This window comes from Hippopotamus amphibius, chromosome 10, assembly GCF_030028045.1.
Source record: "Hippopotamus amphibius kiboko isolate mHipAmp2 chromosome 10, mHipAmp2.hap2, whole genome shotgun sequence".
Taxonomy (NCBI): domain Eukaryota; kingdom Metazoa; phylum Chordata; class Mammalia; order Artiodactyla; family Hippopotamidae; genus Hippopotamus; species Hippopotamus amphibius.
The window spans coordinates 68,898,401-68,925,182 of NC_080195.1; the positions used below are offsets into that span (position 1 = coordinate 68,898,401).

Sequence of the window (26,782 nt, forward strand, 5' to 3'; positions counted from 1 at the left end):
TCAACATATTCTGACAGGAAAAATTAAGGGATTGAAGGAATTCATAGAAGACAAGCAGATGCCTTGCCACCTAGTAGGGCATCTGGGTGTCAAAATGCTCCATTACCACTTTAAAGCTCCCTAAACCGTGCCATTGAAAGTGGCAGCTTCTCAGATCTGGGAGGAAAACCTCATTGACATCACTCAGAGTGGGACAGGAACATCGTGCCTGGCTGCTTCTGTGGCAGGTGAGGAGAAGCACCTTCATGGCATCCCCTGTAGGCCCTGGACAAGTCCAGAACTGCCAGTGTTCTCAGGAAGAAGAAGTCTTTTAAGACCAATATATATTTACCAAACCACAAAATACAGTGCATTCTCTAGGATGCCAGTTAATCTATTTAAAGCAAGAAATATATCTGCCAACTGACTAATTATTGCTTTGGCTTAGTTCATGTATTCTTTCCCCGTAGTACAATCTGTAGGGAATTATAATCAGAAGTTCCTTTTGCAAGCTTGAGATCAGAAAAGCAAGTTGCGTGATCCTAATGGCCAGTATCGAAGTCATGCTAGCCTGTGGTAGCTGTCTCCGATCTAGGGGGTCTGTGTTACAAGGAAGTCATAATACACTGATCAGAAACTTTCCACTAATGCTAGCATAAATTAGTTGACTAATCCTCTTTCTAGACTCTATGAGACACTTCTTGTTATCCCGACACTTTTGTTTTTGAGATATATGAATACCTTGATTAGGCTGCTGCATTCTCTTTATGTTCAGGCAAGTATAGATTTCTGTTAATTTAACAGGTACTTAATGCCAGGACCAAGCCAAACACTGGAGATAGAAACTCAAGGAGAGACTACAAGGCAGTCACTATAAACAGAATCTTTTTACAAAACAACAAAGGCTATAATCAAGGAATATATAAGTGAGGTCAGAGGAAGAAGTGCTTAATTTATTTGAATGCTTTACTTTGGACATCATTTTGCTCCTACAGAATGTCTGAAGGTGGCAGATTATTTCGATAGCACATCTGCCTTCAGTGGTTTATCTTTGGGCGGGTGGTGTTCTCCTTTCCCCTGGAGGGATCTTGTGGATCATCCCTTGGTGTGGCTTGCTGGGTACTGCTTCTGATGGCTGTGTCTCATAGACTGGCTGAAAGCCAGAGTGATGAATAGAGCAAAGCCATTCTCATAAATGACTTTTTTCTGGTAATAATTTAATTAAGGTTACTGAGAGTGTAGCATAGTAGTTCAGAATGCAGGTGCTGGAGTCAGGCAGATCTGTGTTTGAATCTTGACTCTACCTCTTATGTATTGTGAAATTTTAGGCAAGTCTTTTAACATTTTTTTAAGCTCGGTTTCTTAACGATGATCTGAAGATAATAAAACCTTCATGAGTTTATTATGAATATTAAATGAGATAAAGCATGTGAAATACCTGTCTCATTGTAAGCACTTACAGAAATGTTGGTTTTTAGCTATTAGATAAATCTGAGTTAGTCTAGAAGGAGTAATTCTTTTGGCTTAAAAATTTTATATTCTGTTGTTGTTTCTTCAAAATGACTATTTAAGAAAATATCAAATGACATAGCAACTCCTGCTGATTTATTTTCACTTTATCTTTTATTCCAAGAAATCTTCTCTTTGCTTATGGAAAGGTAGTGAAAAGGCCCCATTCCCAGACGCGGTTATTTCTTAGTACTTGTCAAAGTTTTATTCAACTCATTAATGAGGGAACCAGCAGAAAAGTGAGAGCTAGTTTCTAGAGGATTTGAAAGAAATATATATATATATAGTTAACTGAAAAAGGATTGCCAAGTTAGATACAACATTGCTAAATGCCCTACAGGTTAGTAAAATCATAAACTTTGGAGTTATCGTTCCTACCAGGCCAAAAAACTCATCACATCTTAGTAGTTTTTTACAATTCACTATTAAACTATAGGACTGTGAACTGTCTGGGCTATCAAAAAAAGTATGTCTCCTGCGAGACTTAGATAACTGTCATATTAGAAAATATTTTAGCATGATATTTAAAAAACTCACAGGTCATCAATTTGCTTTATTTCCAAATATTTTATATTTTCCTTTCACAATAGATAACTATGTTTTAGTTCATAGTAATTAGGCTTCTTCATTGCTTCACTCCCTGTTGTGGAGTACATAACTCATCCAGCAACAGTAATAAAGAGATATGAGAGGATTTCCCATTGTTGAGTGGAGTTAGAAGGTTTTGTTTGGTTTTGTTTTTTAAAATCAGGGAGGAGAAAGGCTAGTAGGGAAAGAAGGAAGCAGGCTGATAGTGAAAAGGAGCAGTTGGCTTTGAAGGGGTGAGAACATGGGGGAAGAAAATGCTCAAGTATTGTGCAGGGTTGACTCTGTGACCTCCTTAGACCCCTTTCCATGTTCTTAGAGCTATAATCCTCTGTTCTCTGGGAAGGAGAAGAGGATGGATAAAGGTTGCCCAGAGTCTTCAGAGAGTGGTGATGGAATCCATGCTTTCTGAGATTCCTCCTCTAGGTCTAATGTTTGTTCTCCATGGGTTCAGAGCTCCTTTCTTTGTGTTTCCTTGGCAGGACCTAATCTGTTTCTCTTTTCATCCATAGTGGCATAGATGTTCACTACGCAGTTACCTTCAATGGTGAGGCCATCAGCAATACCACCTGGGACCTAATTAGCCTTCACTCCAACAAGGTGGAGAACCATGGTCTTGTGGAATTGGATGATAAGCCCACTGCTGTTTATACAATTAGTAACTTCAGAGATTATATTGCTGAAACACTGCACCAGAATTTTTTGCTGGGGAGCTCCTCTTTGAATCCAGATCCTGACTCCCTTCAGCTTATCAATGGTAAGTTGGATAACCATTAAGTCCTGGTATAGTTTTAGTTTTCTTTCCAGTATATTCTGGGAAAACTAATTTCCCCAAATATATTTGGTTCTAAGCACTCTCTAGACTGCATGAGACAGAAACCATCCTGATATGAATGGTGCTTTAGCCATGCAGCTAATTTGGGTAGGTCAGTCAGGGGTTTCTGGTGGAAGAATGGCATGAGGATTAAGATATGCTGTAGGCAAAGTGAGGTTGTTTAAGAAGCTAAATCTGTAAACAGTATAGTGAAGTCTTCCTTTTATGTGGAGCCTGGGGTGGAGCTACCCCCGGAAGGTGTCCTAAAAAGAGGTCAACAACTCTCTCAGAATTTCTAAGCAAGTCTAACAAAAGCTTTAGGATATCCAGTACAAATTAATTCAGGTACTTTGACCTTTCAGTAGATGCACATTTCAACTCCTCAGAATTTTCGTCCTAAAATCCATTTCTGTTGTTATGCCAGCTTCAGAGTTCTGAGTGGCTGCAACTTTCTAGGTGACTTGATCATCTTAAAAGATATATTTATCTTTGATCTCATACCACTTGTTTTCCATAGAAGACAAGATAACTGAACACACGGTTGGAAAAGGGTTTTGGAAAATACTTATATTTTCCAGAAATAGGGTCTTTGTCTTCTGATCGATCCCTTTATGTCAGTGAACAGGTGAATAAAGATTCTGCTTCTATTTTTGGTGTATGCACCAGATCACCTTTCTCACAATCCTTTCTGTTTAGCTTTTATTGATTTCTTCTCTCCTCCAGGCAAAATCACTTCATTTTTTGTCTGTGTTCACATATATAAATTCCCCTCATATTGTTTTATAATACGTATTTATCTCTCTGGCATAGAGAAAACTTCCACAAGAGAAACTTGACTTTGTTAATGTTTATAGCCTCAATCTCATCCAAGTCTATAGTAACTAGCAGGGATTCAGTAAGTCTTACTGAATTAAATTATACAATCTACTCTCTTAACTTTACGGCTCTTTAGTACTGATATAATGATAAACTCCCTGGTGTCTTACCCCATTTTTCAAAGGCACTTTCTGCCAAAAAGGAAAAAGTTTTGCATAATTTTCTCCATTTTGAGCATCAACCAAATGCATTGGGATTTCAGTTCAAGTTTGTTAAAAATGAAAAAAAAAAATCAATTTTAGAACAACTACTTCATGGGAATCTTGAAAAGAGTAAAAACTGCTTGAGAAAGGAAAGAAAATAATGCAGAGTGTCCTAAACATAATGGGAAGAATATTTATTTTATGTTGGGGTCTTATAATTTAGACAGACTGTGTTAATATAAGTAAAATATTTAAATAAAGTATCAAGCATTTTATAAGCAACTCACTGATTTGTTCTACCCAAATCTAAGCTTATATAAAGGAAGAACTTGGTTTATAGTTGTCCCTGAACCTCAAATACAATAGTGTTTCAACTAAAAATGTTCTTTAATGTTGTTCTTTCTTCAGTGAGAGGAGTTTTACTTCCCCAAAGTAAAGACCAAGTTTGGAGCACCCAAAGTTCAAGTCTTCAGGAAACCCTACCATCTATTCTGGTAAGTATGTTTCTGTGTTTCACTCCTAGAACCAGGCCCTCAAGCTTCTTTTCTTTGTACAGCTTACCTGATTACTTTGGCATCATGAATTTCCCAAGCTGTTCCTATTTCAAATATTCTGTTACATCATCCTTGGAACATTAGTCATAGTTGTCAGCTCATGGGACCCAAGTATTGGTTCAGATAATTTAAGCCTTCCGCAGTGGTTAAATGAAGTCCACACATTTGGCATTGCCAAAGTCCACACATGGTACAAAACTTATTTATGGTTCATACTTGTTTGGTGGTAATTAAGCTATAAGTGCCCACTAAGTTGTTGTCTAAAAGTTACCCAGAAATAGTTTTTATAGCCAAGATTATAAATTTGATGTACATAGATACAGAGTATAGATTTTTGTTCCAAGGATTGTATTGAAGAAAAAGTTTAGACTCCAAAGCATGTAGAACAGTGTCTGTATGGAAAGGAGAGAAGGCAGAGTAAAAGTATTGGCTAGTTGACAAATGACAGGGACTGTAAATCAGGCCTCCTCTTAACCTGGGCAAAAAAATCCCCATTTGCACAGAAACAGCATGGAATGAACTTTCCTTTTTGTTTTTACCATTCACCTCCCCTGGGTACTCTTCTGCCCCCTTCAAACCTCCATTTGCCACGTCATCTACAGGGAGGCATCCAGTAGAAAAGAAAGTGGCTTCAAGTGCAGTTAAAACAACAACCACAGCACCACTGGAGACTAAACTGTCTATAATGATCTTTTATTATCACATAGTCACAGAATGGAGACTCCCTTCTTCTACATTCCCTACTCCTTCTACCCTCTTGAGACTTCTTTTCTGTCTCATATGGCAGAGAAGAAATTAATGTTAATTAATTTCAAATACTTGTTTCTTGGCTTTAATCCAGCAATGGAAATTAAGAAAGTCTGCCCCAAATTGGCTTAACTATAGATATATACAGCCATTACTTCTGCTCATTACAGCAACTCAGTTTTGAAATGTGGAGTCACTGGAAATACTCTTTTTCACCAAGTTCCATATTGGAGAAAAAAAGGTTATTAGAGGGGGATTGACATCAGAAATTACATTTGTTTGGTGTTTGTTTATTCCTTCACTTATTTATTCAAGTATATTTATTTTGTGCTTTTCATGTGCCAAGTGCTGGGGAAACTAAGATGAATAAGGTGTGGCCTTGCCTACAATAAGTTTCCAGTCTGGTGGTTGCAGACAGACTTCTACACAAATAAGGTGGTGCTGTCATAGGAGTTCATCCAGGGTGTGGTGCAGGGAGTGGTGATCCACTGCGAACATGGCACCTCTAGTCTCCGTTCCTTCTAATTCCATTCTACTCAGGGCTTCTATGGTGATATCTCAGAAAAGACAGGAATTTCTCTATAAGCCAGGGGTTGCAGATTGGAGACCAGCTGACCAGATCCAGCTATAGGCATGTGCTTTGGGGCCAACATTTTTAAAAAGCCAATATTTAAAAATTAGGAGATTTTTGCATAAAAATGCAGATTTCCAACTTCTTTTGAAAACCAGAAGATCTGATATCATTAAGTTTACATTTCCTGTTGCAGAAAGTGGCTAGAGCTTGGTTGAAAGAAGTCACCCACCCCTTTAATTATGGCACACACTGACTTACTGGACTCATTAGTTCATTTCTGTTGCCTGTTCTGTGGTTCTATTTGCATTTAAGCCAACGCCTTAGTTTTCAATTTGAGGAGACATTGGAATGTTAATGGGTGGTAATAAGACATGAAAGAAAAGAATGATTAATTAGAAGTGTCTGGTTATTGCTTCCCCTCCTCTTCCCCCTCCTCCCCTGCCTCCCCCTACCCCCTTTTGCTCCCTCTTCCCCATTCTCCCACTCCTCCCTCTCCTTCCCCTCTGTACTTTAATAGAAATGAGATTTTTTAAATCAGATTTTATTTTTAGAAATTATTTCAGAGGTAAGAATGTTGGGATATTGAATTTGACACCTCTTGGCCTCCTGGTTTGGAAAATCATTTGTTGCACAGTATGCTTCCTATAGCACTTAGCAAGCTTTTCAGTTGGCATTAGCAGAAGTGAAACTGGCCAGTATAATATTGAACCTGTTAATATACTACATTGAACTAAAAGAAGAATTCATGAGTTGAATTTGTTACTATGGGAACATCTATTCATATAAAAATAAATGAAGTGCTATTCTTGGCATGTATGTGTTCACCTTTCAAAATATATGGGAGAGCTTCATTGCCATGCCATTTTTGTATGGGGTACTTGTTTGGAATAGATGGTCTTCCTTCTTTATTTAAAAAGTCAAGTTGTTTACTTTCACATTTTATGTTGCTTACTTGTGGCTTGACTTTTATTCACGATATTGTGTATTATTTTAAATTTTTTTATGAACTGAAAAGGAATTTAGCGTATAGGTATATTGTAATCATGCTTGAGGATTTCTTTTTCACTGAGGATTCAGCTTAATGTGTGTCAGATTATAGGCTCTGTCTGATAAAACCTAATTTCTTAAACATAGGTCAATGAGCTTAGCCATCTCTCTTAGAATTTTGAAAAAAAAGCACACAGAATTTACAGGGATGTATCAGTAAATGCATCCAGCTTCAGCTGGAAGCACAGGTGGCTTTAACACACTTCTGGAAGTGGTTTTAGGTAATTAAGAGGAAAACAAGTGAATTCCCTGAGATGGTATGATTCTCATCATTGTAACAACTTTTTTGAGGGATAGAATATAGTATTGAGTAAACGGCCTTCTTACTTTTCACTGAATACATACATAGCTTTAGATAATAGAAAAAAAATGAGAAATGTTTGTTTCCTTATATACGAACAAACAGTGTCCATATTCAACATGGTAGGCATTTAAATATTAGAAAATGCATGGTCTTCACTGGTTCCTCTCCTTTGTGTTCACCTGGGTCTTTTAGATTTGTGCGTGTGTGCTGACCTGAATGAGAATAGACTGCCAAGCTGGCCAGCTCCGGTTTCTCCCCTGGAAATCCTTTTTGCCCTCTGGGTACATACACTAGTATGTATTCCTCAATGAACAGTCTGGTACAGTGAGCGAAGCATGGGGACCGAACTCTAGAAACTCAGATTCTAGTTCTGATTTTTTTTTCTCTGTTTTTTGTAACTGTGGGCATTTAACTGCTATGAACCTCAGTTCCTTATTTTTCATAGGCAAGTGTGGACTAAATGATTCTTAAGAGTCTTTCTAGTAATAAAATTGGATACTTTTGTTACATTCGCACATATGTGCACGCTCAGCCCCACTTCCTAACCTGAGATTTTTATAGACCAAAGGATGGCCTCATAAAGCGCTGAGCCTTTGGCAGAACAAAAGCTTCTATTTGTTGTACTTCTACATTCTGGACTTCAGTTTGTTGTCTTTTCGTTTACCTGGAATTGAACTCTTGTTCTCTCCATCTGGTCAATTCTTTCTATTCCCCCTAGCTTTATTGAGATATAATTGACATACAACATTGTATACATTTAAGGTGTACAATATGATGATTTGATACACTTATATATTGGTGAAGTACTTACAATAGAGTTAGTTAACACCTCCATCACTTCACATAATTACCTTTTTTTTTTTTGGTGGTAAGGATATTTAAGATTTACTCTTTAGACAAATTTCAAGTTTGTAACACAGTACTGTTAACTATAGCCACCATGTTGTACACTAGATACTCAGAACTTATTGAGCTTATAACTGCAGGTTTGTACTCTTTAACTGATGTCTCTCCATCTCCCCACTCCCAGCCCCTGGAAAACACCATTCTATGATTGTTTTTATGAGTTTGGCTTTCTCAGATTCTGCATATAAATGATATCATACAGTATTCTTCTGACTTATTTCACTTAGCATAAAGCCCTCAAGGTCTCTCCATGTTGTCATAAATGGCAGGATTTCTTTCTCTTTCATGGCTGAATAATATGCCATTTTCTCTATGTAACACATCTTCTTTAGTTATTCATCCGCCAGTGGACACTTAGGTTGTTTCCATATCTCGACTGTTGTGACTAATGCTGCAATGAACATGGGCGTACTATAGACATCTAACACACTGATTGAATTTTCTTTAGCCATATATCCAGAAGTGGGATTGTTGGATCACGTGGTAGTTCTGTTTTTAATTTTTTGAGGAAATGCTGTCCTGCTTTCCACAATGGATGTGCCTATTTCATTGCTACCAGCACTGCACATGGGTTCCCTTTTCCATCCACCCTAGCCAGCACTTCTGTCTTTTTGAGAATAGCCGTTCTCATAAGTGTGAGGTGATACTTCATTGTGGTTTTGATTTGCACTTCCCTGATGATAGAGATATTGAATATCTTTTCGTGTAGCTGTTGGCCATTTGAATATTTTCTTTCTGTTTTTCTCAGACCTGCTATGGATACACCTTCTCGACACTTCTTGCTGCCTCTTGTGGCAGAATTCTTCAGCTTGTATGCCTTCTCTTAGTCCTCCAGTGCACCAGGCTAAGTGCTGGCAGCTTTCCTTTTGCTTTCCCAAGGGAAGTGCAGAAGCTCAACTTTGTTGTCTCTCCCTGGCCTATAGATTCAGGCTGGCTTCCTGTGCCTGCTCGCTAGCTGTCTGCTGAAGTTCGTTCTCCCTGCCATGGGGAGTGCATACAAGGAGGCAGCCGTGGGGCGGAGGAGGTGTGTGTGGGCTGAGGCACACAGAGTACTGGAGGTGCCCATGGGCCAGTTGAGGGGGATCCACGGGCAAGGCGTCCCGACAGCTCGGGGTCAGCCTCCTGAGGAGTCCGTCATGCAGTTAGTACCACCGCATTCCTTTGATATGTTCAGAGTCCTGTCTGCTGTTCTTTCAGCCACTTCCCATCCCCTGGTTGTGCAGCTTGCAGCTCAGTACTCTGGATGGAGTGAGAGAGAGACAGACCTCTCTAGCAAGCTGGGGAGGTCAGACACTCACTCACACGCTCTCACTTCCCCCTGTGTAGAGATCATGTGCAGAGAGGGGCTCTCTGGGCCCTGCGCTGTGCTGCCTTGGGGGATGGATGAGGTGGGTAAAGTGAAACTGTTCCTTTTACCCTCACCAATGTGTCTAAACTTGGACTTTTTTGCCCAAATGGTGTGTTTGGAGCTTCTCTGTTGGACTCCTGGACTTCCACAAAGGCTCTCTAATTCATGGGTAATTGTCTAAGTAATTGTTCTCCAGGGTCTCCCAGACTGTGTCCAAGAGGGGGTGGAGCCAGTTCATGGGCTGCCTCGGGGTCCACGGCCAGGACTGAGGTCTGTATGCTTATTACCCAATGCACGGGTGGGCCAGACTCCTTCCAGATCCCTTGGTGTATGGTGTTGGGTCCCACAGCTCCCATAAAGGCGCTTTTGTCCACAGAGGATGCCAAATTGCTGTTGAAGGGGGAATACGAGTGGGCGATGTCTTAGCCATCTTGCTGACATCACTCTGGCCCATTCTTGAGGATCCAGAAAGTTTTAGATCCTCCAGTCAGGAACATAGGCACCTTTGTGCGTCTGTTTGGTGCTAGGTTATATAGGAGCACAGTGTACACAGCTGATCACAAGCTGTTTTCACTACATAGGGTTATGTCAGGTGAACTGCTCCTCGTGATGACATACTCTTAAAACATTAAAAATTACTAGAAAAATACCAGAAGTCTTTCCTCTGATTAGATCATCTTTTTGGCCTTAAGAATCAAGTCTTGATATCCTCAGGTTCACTTCTTTTTTTTTTTTCTCTTTATTTTTTATTTTTTTTTAATTTTTTTGGGGGTACACCAGGTTCAATCATCTGTTTTTATACACATATCCCCGTATTCCCTCCCTTCCTTGACTCCCCTCCCTCGAGTCCCCCCCACCCTCCCTGCCCCAGTCCTCTAAGGCATCTTCCATCCTCGAGTTGGACTCCCTTTGTTATACAACAACTTCCCACTGGCTATCTATTTTACAGTTGGTAGTATATATATGTCTATGCTACTCTCTCGCTTCGTCTCAGCTTCCCCTTCACCCCCCGCCCCCTCCCATACCTCGAGTGATGAGAGAATTCCCAAGAGGTAATTTCTTATACTGAAGTGGTTCTTGTTTTTTTTTTTTTTTTTTTTTTTAATAGATCATTTGCAGTTAATCTAGTCTTTTGAGGTTTTGAGGATGGTCTTCCTCTTTCTCTGACGTGTTTCTTGCCTTTCTCTATATATTTCACTTCAGCAGACTCAGGTCATCAGACTCCAGTCTAATGCTCAGATGTGTCTTCCTCTGTTCCTTTTTTTGACCAAGTCACATTGCCAAAAATATGTACTATTATTGCACCATCCACTTTTCATCACTTTCCTCTTTACTTTCTAGATTCTTTATTTCTAATCAAATTTTACCAGAATGATACCATTTTTGGTTCATGTTGTTGTTTTAATTGATTCTCATTCTTCCTTTTCTGGCCATTTGTATTTCATTACAAATTATGTAATCACCTTTTGACAGAAATGATGCAAACTTTTATGGCTTTTTAAAATACACCGCACTACAAAACATGGCTCAGCCAGCGTGTCAATAGTAACAGAACCACCTAGATGGTAGTGTGTGCGGGGTGAAGGGAGTGAAAAAGGGATCTTGAGACTAACAACAGTGAGAAGCCATTCCCGTCCGTTGGATTATGGGGCAAGGGGAGGAAATGCAGCTACCAGAGCCCAGTGAGAGCTGCAGCTGCGATTGTAGAGGGACACAGCTACTACAAGAGACCCAGTATTGAGGCTTGGAGGGAACCTCTCACTCTTCCTGTCCTTTGAGCTTCTGCATCTTAAAAGTGTAAACTCAAACAGAAGACAGCTGGTAAGGGAGCAGGGGTGATGAAATTATCAGGGAAGAGAAGGAGCTAGGGTGGGGGTAACTAAAAATAATCAGCAGGATGGCCCACTTAAAATAGGACCTCATTAAAAGAGCATGAACCAGGTAGGAAGTGTTGGTGTCACTGAGCTCCCCAGAAGAAAATTAGTTACTTAGTGCTTTTAGTTTAGAAATAGTAGATGTAACTGAGAGTATTTCTACATATACCCAGTGATCTACTGTCCATTTGTCACTAGAAGAGGGAATAGTTTGGGACATGCTCAGTGATTTCTTGTCTCATGTTCCCTCCCTTGTGACTGGGGGCGTGTGCTGTCTAAGGCTTCCTCCCATGGACCCTTGATGAGGAGACCAGGGAAAGTGTGTAGGCAAAGCATCAAAGATTAATGAGGTCATGACATTAGGCTGAGTCCCTCCATAGGCTAGTAGGTTGATTTAGTTCCTGGCCATAGACTGAACTGTAGTTAGCCACCTTAAAGTTGTGTGCTTTTGTCTAAAAATCATATGAGACTTGAGAGTATATGCCAGTGAAAATTCACCACCCCTGACAGGAATCGCCTAGAGGACAAGGGGAGGGGATTCAATTCAGAGTTTCTTGTTCTTAGTTTTCACTGGTTTCATTTTGTTCATGGCTATTCCATGAATTCTAGTCTTCAGGCAGGTTCATGCTCTTGTGGAAAATTTCTTCAAGTTTCCAGTTGACGAGAAATATAATGGTTTAACAACTAAAGAAGTATTTTAGAAACCCAGGCTAGAATAATACAACCAGCAAATGATCAGGCTGCATCCTCTACTGAGGAGCGTTTAAAAGTACCGTGTCTAGGGCCTACCATCAGATCAGTTAAGTTAGAATCTCTAGGGTGCGGGGCGTGGGCAATGGTGTCTTTAAAAAGCTTGCATGGGATTTTAATGCTATTTAGAGTATAGAATGATTGATGTTTTCTATTCTCCTTTTTCAGTTTTCCTCTAGGAAATATTTTATGAATTCCTTCTATGCATATGACACTTCTTGTTTTTTGTTATTCAGCATAGATTGGAATATATAAACTCCTATCCAATGTCATGGCTCTTTTACCTGTTAACATCAGTAAACTTTTTTACATGGACTAACCTTCACAGGATTAAATAATTACGTTCAAGGATTGTGTTTCTGTCTACTTTTCTGTTCCTGAAGCTAAATTTTAAAATATGATCAGTACTATGTTAGTTAAAAGTCACTGGAAAGAGAAAATTGTATTTTGTAAGTGTGATACCAATTCACAGATGTTGCCATTTGTTTGAGGTAAGAGATCACATTTTGATGTGTTGGCATTTCTTATCAAAATAAAAGACCTTAGTTTAATAACTTTCAGAATGATAAAGTTACTGATTGTTCTTTCTGCTGTGGGCAATGTGCTTGGATCTCTGACAACAAATGACAGATATTAGTAACATGTATGTATTTAGAGTATTTAATACGACAGAGGGAAAGGAATCATTTAAAGCAAGAGAAACAATATTTTCTCCCACAAATTCACTTTGTTTGGGATCTTTTAAATATGTGATCTCATCTGTTCCCACTTTCCAGGTGAGATTCAAGTGAGACATGATTTTTCTCTAGATTTTCCAACTAGTAAGTGGTTGCATTAGGATTTAATTATGGATCTGTTTGATTCTAGAGCCCATACCCCCCTGCCCTCCCCCAATATTACATTGTCGTTTTGTCCCTAGAAAATCCAGGAATGCAGGTAGATAGATGGTATTTGATATTACTTTTATGTGTTTCTTTTATCTATGATATGATTTAGCTTCTTTTTGCCCCTCCAGGATAATACCCCTCAAGCTGAATGGCCCTCAGCAGATGAATCCACCACAAGCAGTATTCCACCACTTGATTTCAGCTCTGGTCCTCCTTCAACCACTGGCAGGGAACTCTGGTCAGAAAGCCCTTTGGGTGATTTAGTGTCTGCACCCAAATTAGCCTTTCCCTCAAAGGTGAGCCTCCGTTCTTCCCCAGAGGTTTTAGAGGTTAGCAGCTTGACTCTTCATTCTGTCACCCCAGCAGTGCTTCAGACTGGCTTGCCTGTGGCTTCTGAAGAAAGGACTTCTGGGTCTCACTCATTAGAAGATGGTAAGGAATTTTAATCACTTTTCTACTTTATTCTGTCAGATGACAAAGGTTTTGAAGAGAGCAAGAGACTAAGGTTAGGAGAAAAGCATGGCAACATTCATTAGGAGAAAATGTCTTGGGAAAGTTGTGTGAGAAAGGGAACAAATAGGTAAAAATAAGAAATGGACTTGTGGGCTGGGGTGGGATCACCTAAAAGATATCTTGAAGGTCCTGTTAAAGAATATATACTTTAATTATATTACTATTTAAGAACTACTCTACTTACTTAATGGAGGTTCCTTGAAAAACTAAAAATAGAGTTACCATATGACCCAGCAATCCCACTGCTGGGCATATACTCAGAAAACACCATAATTCAAAAAGACACACGCACTCCAATGTTCATTGCAGCACTATTTACAATAGCCAGGACATGGAAGCAACCTAAATGTCCATCAACAGATGAATGGATAAAAAAAGATGTGGTCCATATATACAGTGGAACATGACTCAGCTGTAAAAAGGAATGAAACTGGGACACTTGTAGAGACATGGATGGACCTAGAGACTGTCATACAGAGTGAAGTGAGTCAGAAAGAGAAAAGCAAATATCATATATTAACACATATATGTGGACTGTAGAAAAATGGTACAAATCAACCGGTTTGCAAGGCAGAAATAGACACCCAGATATAGAGAACAAACATATGGACACCAAGTGGGGAAAGCGGGGAGGGTTGTAGGGGAATGAATTGGGAGATTGGGATACCAAATTGTACACTCTAAATATATGCAGTTTATTGTCTGTTAACTGTATCTCAGTAAAAGTTCTTTAAACCATGCCCCCCTCAAAAAAAAAAAAAAAAAAAAAAAACAAACTGCTCTACTTACTTAAATATTTGAGTGGTAAACAAACAGCCTCAAAGAGGATTATTCCAGTATCTTTTAGTAGGATTAATTGGGGGCCAGTAGAGACTTTTAGCTTGTGTTAGGCTTGGGAAGGGGAAAACCTGAACTAGGGCAGCTACAGCAGAGATTAAAAAATGAAAGTCAAATAGATGATTTAGCTGTTGTGGGATGTGACTCAGGGATGGAGTACACATGAAAGAGGAAGATGAACAAAGATATAAATGATGAGTCCAGGGTTTTGAACACTGGGTGAATCTGAAGGCTGATGGGTAATAAACATAGCAAGGTGGAATTCCCTGGTGGTCTAGTGGTTAGGAATCAGCACTTTCACTGCTGTGGCCCGGGTTCAATCCCACAAGCTGCATGGTGCGGCCAAAAAACAAACAAACAAACAAACATAACAAAGAAATGGGAATTCCTTGGGCATTTTCCTAGGGTATTTTCTTCCTAAGTTTTTACTAGATTCAGTCTGTTGTCAGTATGGCTACCAGCAGTTCTTTATTTTCAAGGAGTAAAAAAATGTGTTTGAAGATACATTTTTTCAATACCTGATGTCTTGTTATTCTCAGGAAAGGGGGTTATAATCATGAATGATTGTACCATATCACAAAAACATAATCATACCTTCTTTTTGTTTGCTGGATTTGGCAAAGCAAAAGTCAGCAACTGTCTGTCGTAATCTAATGGGAAAAAACAGGTAGCTGGTTTTATTAGGATTGGGAATATATTTTGGCAGCTATGTAGATTAATTAATGGAAAACTCTATTTTTAGGATTAACTAAAGTTGAAGGGTCAGAAGATTTTCTTTCTATTGCTCCATTGCCTTCGAGTCCATTTACTCGTCCTGTGCCAAAAGAAACAGTACCGTCCCTGGAAGACTCTGGGGTGTCTTTGACATCCTCACCATATCCAGTCTCCTCTGTCACATTCGATCCTCTTGCTAAAGAAGGAACTACACCTTTTGTCATGGACTCTTTGGCCTCCAAAGTCAAAGCCCAATTAAAAGTGACCACTAGGATGCCAGACACATCTATGGAAGAAGAGTTCATATTTGGGAGTGGTTTAGGTTCAGGGTCTGGGCAAAAGTTAGGTCCGATTACTGGGCCATGGAGTGAGACTTCATTAGAGAAGAGCACTGAACCGTTGTCCAAGTCATGGCTTGAAGTTGAAGATTCAGAGGATTTACTTTTGCCTACTGAGGGGATAGATGAGAAACTAATTATAGATGACAGAATAGATTCCATAGATCAAAGTATTGAGCATTCAGAACATGGGCATTTTGATAGATCCATAGACTTTGCAGAAGTTGAGCCCCTTGGTGGACTAACTATGTCCATCTTTGCAGAGACCACAACTCAATTTGCATCTCCAATTCTATCCAGTATACCTGACATTGATTATTACTCAGTTACCAAATCACCTCCTCTATTCACATCTGCAGCAGTCTCTGCTTCTACTGATAAAACAGATCAAGAAGAACCCTTTCTAAAGGAGGATATGGAACAAACTACAGAGTCATCCAACCGTGAATGGTTTGACAGCAAGATTTCAGTAGTGAAGCCAGATATGCAACCTTTGTGGACCATATTGCCAGAATCAGATATAGTTTGGGCAAGAACTTCTTCCCTAGGGAAATTGTCCAGAGACACATTGGCAAGTACACCACAGAGTACTGACAAGCTCTGGTTGAAAGCTTCCATGACACAGTCTACCAAATTGCCTTCAACCACAAGTTCCACCCTGCTGGAAGATGAAGTCATTATGGGTGTACAGGATATTTCATTAGAATTGGACCAGATAGGCACAGATTACTATCAGCCTGAGTTAATCCCAGAGGAAAATGGCAAGGTTGGTAGTTACGTAGAAATGTCTACAGATTTTCACTCCACAGAGGTGGCTGTTGTGGCTCAGCCCACAAAAAGCGATGACTTGAGTCATACCCAAGCCGCAGGAGCTTTGGTGGTTTTCTTCAGCCTCAGAGTGACAAACATGATGTTTTCAGAAGATCTGTTTAATAAAAACTCTTTGGAGTATAAAGCCCTGGAGCAAAGATTCTTAGAACTGGTAAGCATAAGAAGTGAAATATGGGCATTAGTGAATAATCGTGTATGAACCACCCCGCTTTTCCCCCAACACGTAAGATCTGAGCCAAGGAAAAGTGTGGTCAGCTGTGGGTTTTCACTTCCTATCATCTAAAACTAGTGTAACGGCCTCGGGTTGGTAGGAAAACAATGAGAAAGGTGGATACAAGAAACAGAAATCACAAATGTGGCATGAAGATGATGTGACAATTTAGATACTGGATATTGTATTCTATAATTTCTGGGACTGAAACAAGCTTAAGATTTATTTTCACATTTTATTGTGAGACCAGTGCTTTGTGGGTACCTATAATGCCTTCACTGTCACGATCCTTTACTGAAACAGAGAGAATAAACTCTCTGATGTCTAAAACTGTGAGTTCCATGGGGTTCTTAAATAACACTGAAACCTCAAGACTTGCAGATAATTCACAATTCATACTTTTGCTGATGAACAGTTTAAATGATGTAAATAGAATACAATTTGGAAAAGTAGAGGGGTTCATCTTTGTTTTTGGTATGTATTGAACAAAATGCAAAACTTTGGCAATAAACTGACCACTTTTTGTGTATTGTAGCTGGTTCCCTATCTCCAGTCAAACCTCACTGGGTTCCAAAATTTAGAAATCCTGAACTTCAGAAATGGCAGTATTGTGGTGAACAGCCGAATGAAGTTTGCCAGGTCTGTCCCTTCTAATGTCACCAATGCTGTATACGTGATTCTGGAAGACTTTTGCACCACTGCCTACCAAACCATGAACTTGGCTATTGATAAATACTCCCTTGATGTGGAATCAGGTAATGGTATTAAATACTATGGTGGTTTCTTAGTGGAACCTAGTTATTATTCTTGTGTATTTTCTTCTACACTGAGTCAAGGTGAATTCAGTACTTATAGGTAAAGGGGTACTGTGTCCGGCAAATTTTCCACATTTTGATAATTAGTAAAATATCTCTTCCAAGGATGTCAATATCATTCTTTTTTCCAAAGGATTGTCCAAACACACTATCTTTACATGTTTACCTCCCATTCCCTTTTCTGCCTGCTCTCTCCGGCTCTCAATTTTACTTATCCCCTGGATCTGTTCTTAATCACATCTCTACATTGCCCAATAGCTTTGGATTTTCTTGCCTTCTATATTATTTTCCTATGTTGTTTTATCTATTTCCATTATTGTAAGCCTTATATAAATGTCAATAACTCTTCTACATTTTGATTTGCAAATCAGACTTATCTTTTGAGCTCCAGAATCAATATGTAACTATGTACTTGATGATCTCAACTTGGATATAGTCTATGTATATCAAGCTTAGACTAAGCCCTTAGGCTAAGACTGAGCCCTTGTTTTCCATATCTCTGTACCTTCCAACTAAATCTACTCCTCTCAGCTTTACTATCTTGATAAATGGAAGCTGTATCCACTGAGCTACTGAAGCCAGAAACCTGGAAAGCCATTCCGATATCTCAGTTTCCATCACCCCTAACTTTCAGTCACTCACCAAACTTATATTGATTCTGAATTCTAAATATATCTCAAATCTATGTGTTTTTCTCTGTCTTCACTGCCCCTACTTTAGGCCAAACCATCATCATCTCTCATTTGGACCAGTTTTGCCACTACCTCTCTTTTCCCCTCACTTCTGTCTCCTCCCGTTCATTCTCCAGACAGCAGCTAGGGTGCTCTTTCTAAAACAATCAGATTATTTCACTTTCCTGCTTGAAATACTTTGAGTGGCTGCCTGGTTCAGTAGCCACAGGCCCAGTCCCTATCTTCTTCCCCAGTATCATCCAGTGAAACTAAGTCCTTTGCTCACCATGTTCTAGTCAAACTAGCTCATTTTGGGTTCCTTAGATTTCCAGAACTTTTCTTGACTTGAAGCCTTTGCACATATTGTCTTCTTTGCCTGAATCTCTTTCCGCTCTTGGCTGACTTCTGCTTACCCTTTATGCCTCAGTTCAAATGTCTCTTCCTCAGGACTTTCACTGATTCACCCATTATCTAGATTGGTTCTTTTCCCTCTGTAGGGTTTATAACTATTGTAATCATGGTAATTTATGCACATAATTGCTTAATAGCTATTTTCCCTGGTTGAAATATCCACAAGGACTGCAAACTGTCTGTTTTTCTTAACCACTCTAGCCAAAACCTCGCACAGTGTCTTGCATATATAAGGTACTCAGAAATATTGTGAATGAATGAAATGAACCATTGTTTTTATTGGATGACTTGGATGTAAAGAGTACTGTTGGATCCTCAAACTTTGTTCTTTTTTACTCTCTATGTATCAGAGGACAGTGGTTTTGAGTAGGAGTAAGGTAGAATGTCTGGGTTTATATTTCTCCAGTGCTTTTTACTCTCAAACTGGTTTGGAATTCAGCCCTTTTCTTTACCCGGGAAAGAAGGAAACATTCTTTCCTCTGAAACCCTTGAAGGACCATTATTCATTGAAAGTGAGGAAAATGATTTAGCTAATCCCCCAAAATCTAAATCTCTGACCACTTGAGTTCTTTGAGGACGTTTGCACATTCTTTGCCATGTGGTGTAGTGGAAGAAGCAATTAATTGTAATTTGGAAGGCCTGGTTTCTTGCCTCTGCTCTGCCATTTATCATTTGTGTGATCCTAGATGAGCTGTTTTATCTCCGAGCCTTACTCCCTCATATAGCAAATGGGAATATTACCTGGCCTATGAATTTCATGGGGCTATTCTAAGGATTAAACAAATAGCATGTATAAAAGCATTTGACTAGCAATACAGATGCAAGCAGTGATGATTTATAAAACTTCTGCAAAAGTCCAACCACTTCTTTTTAAAGGGAAGTACATAAATAAGTGCATTTACTTCAATTTTGTGTGTAACTCACATGCCAGCCGTATGCCAAGTCATCCAGGTTTATAGGGTCACCTTTTTCCTTTATTTTCAAATGAATTCGCATTAATCCTTCCCATGCGCAGGGTAAAACCTGCATCCATGACCCTCCAACCCCTAATATCTCTAGGAATTATCCGGGAACTTAACTATCTCTTAATCATCTCCAGCTCTGAGTTCCTTCTGCTGAATTTCCAATCTCACATTTGTCTTGACCCTTGTGGTGGTTCTTTATGTTAATCCAACACAGATCACAGTCCCATTTTTCACTTTCCCCAAGTACCTCTAACAGAAGGCAGTCGATTCCATCAGATATTTGCTGAGGAAATCATTGAGGGTGTTGGAGGACTTTTTATCGTAGCACAGAAGATGGGTTAAAAATATTACTGTTAGGCATAAATATCCAAAAATTTCTCAGCCACCTTTTCAGAGGTGTCTTTTAATGGCCAGTTTTTTCTCCAGGACAAAGTCAGCTACCATGTTACTCTGGCCACTCTGGCTGTGTTTCCAGACCTTCTTCATATTTCCTCTACTCTCATTTTCCGGAACCCATCAATCCTTCTCTTAGCCTGTCCCTGGAAAACCAGAATGTTATTCATCTACAATTTAGATCCTTGTCTCCCATCCCAAGATTAGCTCCAAGTGTAACTTTGCTTTCCTATAAAGTAAAGTACTCTTCCAAACAGAGAGCTGTCTATTCTGTGCATCTACCTTTAACCTGCACAAAAGACTAGAAAGAGACTTTGAAACTCCTATCTTTTATTTACGTGATTAAAATATTGGCCTTAGTCTCTCTCCTTGATCTGGAAACAAAAGGGAGCAACATTTATCTTTTTCCTCTTATGGATTCTATTTTTCCTTTCCCTAGACACTCACCCACACCCATGGAATGGTCACAAAATTTTAGAATTTTTGAATAGAATTTTCCTCTTACGTGTATATTTTTAGTTAAAAGCCTTCAGATTAAACTATTATTTTATCTCAAGATTGGCTAACGATAAGATTGACTTGTCTCTTGCTTAATTTGTTTTCACATGTAGTGTTTCAGAAATTCTTGAACTTCCATCAGCAAAGGGGTTTGTGCAATGCCATCCTTCCCACCCCCATATACACTTCTATCCCTCACTGCTAGGCAAGGATTAGATTATTTTCTGATTACAAAGTCACAAAATGAATATGAGGATAAGGATGTGAAGACTTAGGAAATACCAAGTGGAATCCTGCTGTGTAGTTCCCCTGTGGAAATTGCCATCTGTCAACACATTTGTATGCCTTTGTTATGTGAGCATCTTATTATTGGTCCCCTGCATTAGTTTCCTAGGGCTGCTGTAACAAAGGACCACAAACTCGGTGGCTTCTAACAACAGAAATTTATTCTTTCATAATTCTGGAGGCTAGAATCCAAATCAAGGTGTTGGCAGAGCCATGTTCCTGCTGAAAGCTCTAGGAAAGAATCGTATCTTGCCTCTTTCTAGCTTCTGGTGTTTGCCAGCAATCCTTGACGTTCCTTGGCTTATAGATGCATCACTCCAATTTCTGCTTCTGTCTTTATATGGCCTTCTTTACTACGTGTCTGTGTCTCAGTGTCCAAATTTCCCTCTTCTTATAAGGACACCAGGTATTGGACTATGGGTAACCTAATTCAGTATGACCTTATCTTAACTTGATCACATTTACAAAGACCCTTATTTCCAAATAAAGTTATATTCTGAGGTTCTGGGTGAATTTTGGGGGGACACTATTCAACCTAGTACCTCCCCTCATTCCTACATAGGGCCAAGAAAGATCAGGGGCAGAGATCCTACAAACTCCAGGACCAGAGATTTGTGCAAAATATCTTCAGTCTTCACAGTAGCAAAGAAATCATTGATTCTGAAAGCAATATTAATTTATCTGGAAACTGAGAGACTATGCTCTTTGTTTTTTAACCTCCCATTTGTCTTCTAGCTAAACCTTATGCTTTTTCGTATAGATGAGTTTATGGGTCATTTACAGTTATTTCCTCTATTTGTAGTATCTTTGTCACCATTTGCCTGTTTGCAATTCAGAGATTACCATTCACCAGTGAAGAACATACAATAGAACGATAGAAGGCCCATCCACGGTCAATGTCTTATACCATTTTTGACTGGTTTCATCTTAATTAACTTTTAAAAATGTCACTTTCTCTCATCCCATCAATGAAAAATGAAATTACTGAAGCCAAAATACTGTTGGGAATGGCCTGAGGAGGTGCAGGTCTGATTTGTTTTTCTGACAGTAGCTTTCCCAAATCTTGAATGTTCTTAGGCTGCTCTTATTGGGCTGTACTTATCCCTGAGGCTTCCACCAGTTCTCCTCTGGATTCTGCTCTCCGTCTTATGTTCTCAGTGAGGTGGGGGTGGGGCACGTAGCATCACGTGCAGCGTGGAGGAGGACAATGGCGGGGTAGGGTTGGTGGAAATGAACAGTACAAGAGAACTGTTTAATTTAGATCTACAATTACATGGATTTTAAAGCTTCTGCATGCTTCCTGCATAAAACAGGTAGAGGCTCACCCAGGTCATTGGGTTTTATGGTTTGGCTCTGAGTTTCACAGAAATTTGACACAAGCTTATCAATCAAGGATGAATCAGAAGTTTTTTGTGGTGTGGGTGGTGATGTTGTATTTCAGTGATTCAGGAAGGGGATTGTCTCATGGTACTTCAGATGGGGGAGCCTTACAGAAGGGGCTTCATGTACCCCATTTCCTGTGTTTTGCCTTTCCTTGTATCATTGTCTGGTTTGTTTGGTGTTTTAGGTGATCAAGCCAACCCTTGCAAGTTTCAAGCATGCAATGAATTTTCTGAGTGTTTGGTTAACCCCTGGAGTGGAGAAGCAGAGTGCAGATGCTACCCTGGGTACCTGAGTGTGGAAGAACTGCCCTGTCAGAGTCTCTGTGACCTACAGCCTGACTTCTGCTTGAATGATGGAAAGTGTGACATCATGCCCGGACATGGGGCCATTTGTAGGTATGTTGTTGTTAGAGATTTTGGCTTCACAAGGTTAGAGATATTTCCTCTGAAGAAAAGGAATCTGCACCTATGATGTTAGGACGATCCCAACGTTATTTATTATAGAAGTTATATCTAGGAAATAGATGGGTGCCGTGGGTTATTTTATCTTATGCTCTTAGGGAGCTATAAGAAGAACATTGCCTAGCATCCCGCAGAGAGGACTTAGAGTAGTTAGGGATCTTTGTGTCATGGTTCTTAGTGTGATAACAAGGCAATTGGCGATCAAATTAGGTTTAGGCACGTGATCAACGCTTTACACTGTCTCTGAAACAGAAGGGTTTTATTGTTCTGTTTGAATTATGTTCTTAACAGTGTTGGGCTGCTCTTGGTCCTGGTGAGTATTCAGAAATAAAGAAAATCAAGTAAAGTTGTGACAAATATATTTTAAGTATCTAAGATCTATTTTTTAAAGGTAGAACCAAAGAAAATGCAATAGACAATTGAGCAGATTCAGGTAGCCTTCCCTGGTCACTCCCCTTCAAAAGAGCAGAACAAATTAACCTCCCAACCACACCCAACCAAAGCTACATGGTGTGAAAGGAGAGAATGCTGAGAATAAGGGGGCAGACGTCAGTAAGAGGACAATTTGTGAATTTCAAAAAGGGCAAATGTTGGTATAGATGACAAAAACAGAGGAAACAGGCGGAAATGATTTACACTTTTCTACGTGTAAAGTTTAACTAGAAAATTAAGATTAAAAATAGCCTCTTGATTTCCAGAGAAATGAATATGATTTTAGAAAGCAGTGATTGCTGCTCTGGGAATTGAAGACGTTTTTGCACAGGTGTGTGGCCTTGGGGTTTGGAGGATCTCTGCAGTGTGGTGGAAGGACATGAGGAGTCTAGGGACGTGGGTTCAGTTGCTAACTAGTTGTGTAATCCAACACCAGTTGTTTTCCTTCCTGAGCCTGTTTTTCATTATCCATAAATAAGGAAGTTGACTAACATACTTTCTTTAAGCGTAGTCAGTCTTTTATTCAGTCTTTACAAGTAGTCATCGAGGACCTCCTGGGTCTGTGCCAGGTCTTATGCACAGCCTTAACTCTTACCATTTAACATGTAAAACAAAACAAAACAAAAAACATGTACATTCACCTCTTTACTGAAGCTTCATGTGGTCACCATTTATTTCTCCACCTCTCATCAGTCCTACCTTAGGTTCTGCTGTTGTTACTTTCAGCAGAGTAATTCCATTTTGGGGCTTGGTCGCTTCTCATTCCAGGTGCCGGGTAGGTGAGAACTGGTGGTATCGTGGTGAGCACTGCGAGGAGTTTGTGTCCGAGCCCTTGGTGATAGGCATCACCATCGCCTCCATGGTTGGACTTGTCCTCATTTCTTCTGCTGTCGTCTTCTTCATCATCAGGGCTCTTCAAGCTAAATATGTTAGGAGAGGAAGAGAGAGACCCTTCAGGTAAATAAGGACAATTGCTCTCTGATGGAATAACATATTCCTTTTATTCATTCATTTTGTGCTTCCTGTGTGCCAAATATTGGAAAGGATCCGGGTGGAGGGGAGAGGGCTGTAAAGTTGGGTAAAGACATGGTCCCTGTCCTCAAAGGGTGTCAGACTGGAAACAAACATAAGCAACAGTTTGAACAAGCTGCTAGGATGCCTAGATGAGGAATGAATTTGTTTTGCCTAGGGGAGGGTGTCTCAGAAATTTTAATGATGGTGAGGATGTTTAGCTGGATGGAAGAGTAGGTGTTTGCTGCAAGGGGTGGGTGGGAAGCTTTCTAGCTAGTTGAATGAACGTGAGCACAGTCAGGGAGGCATGCATGGATCTCACTGCACACTGAAGGAATGACATCCTTGAGTGGGACCAGAATGCCTGTATCACGGTAGGGGAGGTGTTGGAAGGGTGATGGAGATGAGGTGAGGCCTTGTGTGAGGACCAGATCTGTTAGTTCGTTCTCCTTTGGCTCATTCCAGTGGTAATTAGCCAGACTTTAAATCTAGGTAAGAATCTGACAAGAAATAGAATCTGGTTCTCTTTTTAGTTAAGTGTGTCTTCATTAATAGAGGAAATAAAACTGGTTCTACTTGCTAGACAAGCGATCCAAGGACCTTTTGGGTTCTAATGTGATCACAGTCCCCAGCTGCACGTTGCTTCTGTGCTTCCAGGTCTGCTTCAGGTCTAGGTTACCTTCCCTCACCCTCTGCCTTGCTGAGGAGACCCCTCTCCTAGTTCCTAGAGCACCCAGGGCATAATTCCATTATTGTTCTTGTACTTTTTATTGGGTTTGACTTTGCATGAGACTGTAATCTCATTTTGGAGAGATTCCAACAAATTCTTTGTATCATTAACATCTAGAACATTCCTAGGCACATAATCAATGCTCAGTAAGTATTTGTAGATCTGAGTTGAATTTAATGGAAGCCCATTCTCCCCTGTATTTTTATTTCTATTAGATTCTTTGTGTGGTTACATGCTGATTTTGATTTGTCTACCCTGGGAATAATGGGGCTGTATTCATTTAATGAAATACTATTGGCAGACCTATTTCCCCATTAACCTTTATTGGGTGCCAGGCACTGTGGGGCCAATAAAGATGAATGAGACATGGAACAGTTCCACAGGGCACTTACCAGGTGGTTGAGGAGATAATAACACCCCGTAAATAATTTTTGAGATTGATCTGGATATTGTTCACAGTCACCTCTTCCCTTCCCCTTCCCCCGCTGCCCCACCATTTGTATCCACTTAGCCTCTTTTTAACTCAACAGAAATCTTGCTCCAGGTAAATAGTCTTACATGTTGTTGAGTATCCAAAGAAGAACCTGAAGCAGTCATACTTTTCTTTTTGTGGCTCCAGCGAACAGCCTGACAGTCTCTCATCTGTAGAAAGTGCTGTAAAGCACAACCCTGTGTTTGAAAGTCACGAGGCCGACCTCGAGCAGTATGAGGGACCCTACCCTCATCGGCCCTTCTACAGCTCTGCAGGCAGAGAGATGATTGCTGGTCTGAGCAGGGAAGAAATCAGACAAATGTATGAGAACAGGGAGCTTTCCAGAGAGGTAGGAAACTTGGTTTTTCTGTTGCTGCTCTGCTGGGGGGTGTGTGTGTGTGTTTGTGTGTGGGGGGTGTGTGTGTTCATATGTGTCCACAGGCTTCAGGCAAGGATGAAAATTATTTGATCATTAGGTTTTTACCTCATGCTATCTCCCAGTCAGTGTGATATGTAGAGGGTATACAGTTCTGAGCTGTACCTTATTTTCCACCCAGTGGTTCCTTTATCATTATAGCAAATGCCCTCACCCTCCTCCCTCCCCTCCTTAGAAGTATATGTCTGGGTTATTCAGAGCAGTTCATGTAGTAGCCACAGCTTCTATTTTTCTGAAAAGGCCATTGTTTTCTATAGCTCTTCCCTGGATAGTTCAGAAAGTCACCATCACTTGTAAACATTAGACCTCAAAAAAAAAGGCTGTTAAAGTTTTTCTAATGCAGTGTAGAAAAATTTTCTTTTCCTCTTCTTTCTTTCTTTTTTTTTTTTTTTTTAAGGAAATTCAAGAAAGAATGAGAATTTTGGAACTGTATGCCAGGGACCCTGAGTTTGCAGCTTTTGTGAGAGAACATCAAATGTAAGCAATTGAAAGGGCTCCCCTTCCCAGATTCTTAACAGTTTGCCTTAGAGTAGCGCCACAAGCGCGGATGCCTCATTGCTGTCCGTATGACATGGGTTTTGTTGGTAACCAATGTTTGTTGAGTTCTTTACACTTAATACACATCCACACAGATTACCTCATTTATTCCTCTTAATGCCTTTATAAATTGAGTGTTTCTTATTTAAGTTTTATGAATGAGGAAAGGAAACCTCAGAATGATGGAGGGACTTACTCAAGATCACGAAGACAGCAAATGTCAGAGCAAATGCCAGAGAAGATTGAAAACAAAGACACCCTGTGTTCTGGCCTAGAGCTTCCTGGCTCTGTTTTATCTCTTATTAACTTAGATGTCACCCATTTGAGTAGCTGTAAATCCTCACATATTTTAACGTATACTTCGTTTTCCATCTCTGTAGATACTTTCAGGTATGCTTTGAATGAGAAAAATCCCATTAAAGTGTGTCTCTTGCTTCTATCAAGTTCATCGTACTTTTCAATCTATCTTTTTCCATTACTTTTTTCAGCATGCATTTTGGGCAAGTGTCTGTAGTTTTTTCCCCTTTGTTCCTCAGAATCCATAACCAGATTTAGGTAACAAAATACAAAAATCTTGTAAAGAGACCATTTATAGATGTTAATTGAGTGTAGTGGGTGGAATTATAACTTAGCTTTGATATTTGGTCCTACAGCTGCCCTCACAAAGGTGCTTCTTCATGGATGGGTCTTACCCAGGCCAGATAATGGCACCTGGCTTTTAGAAGAGAAAAACCAGAGCAATTCATGCCTGCTTATAGAAGAAATAGATGAAAGGTCAGGATAACACATGTGGTTCTGATTGGAGCCTCTGCCGCTTTGCTCCAAATCCCCTTTCTCTGATGGGCAGGCCCTCACACATGGTTCCTCTGATAGGAAGTGGTGAATTGACATCAAAGGAGAACTAAAAATATGCTTTTCTAATTCCATGTGCATGGTAGAGG

The 26,782-nt window shown here is 39.9% G+C and overlaps 1 protein-coding gene across 1 annotated transcript in view; it reads left to right on the top strand.

Annotated features, from left to right (window-relative positions):
- The window catches only part of IMPG2 (interphotoreceptor matrix proteoglycan 2), a 72,657-nt gene extending 46,872 nt beyond the window's left edge, over window positions 1-25,785 (top strand). Inside the window, exons 10-18 of the mRNA XM_057697288.1 lie at window positions 2,586-2,830; window positions 4,315-4,400; window positions 13,026-13,329; window positions 14,990-16,281; window positions 16,877-17,096; window positions 21,947-22,157; window positions 23,424-23,612; window positions 25,016-25,217; window positions 25,702-25,785. Of these exons, the coding sequence (XP_057553271.1) occupies window positions 2,586-2,830; window positions 4,315-4,400; window positions 13,026-13,329; window positions 14,990-16,281; window positions 16,877-17,096; window positions 21,947-22,157; window positions 23,424-23,612; window positions 25,016-25,217; window positions 25,702-25,785 (2,833 nt within the window). The remainder of the gene's footprint in view (window positions 1-2,585; window positions 2,831-4,314; window positions 4,401-13,025; window positions 13,330-14,989; window positions 16,282-16,876; window positions 17,097-21,946; window positions 22,158-23,423; window positions 23,613-25,015; window positions 25,218-25,701) is intronic.
- The last annotated feature ends 997 nt before the right edge of the window (window positions 25,786-26,782 follow it).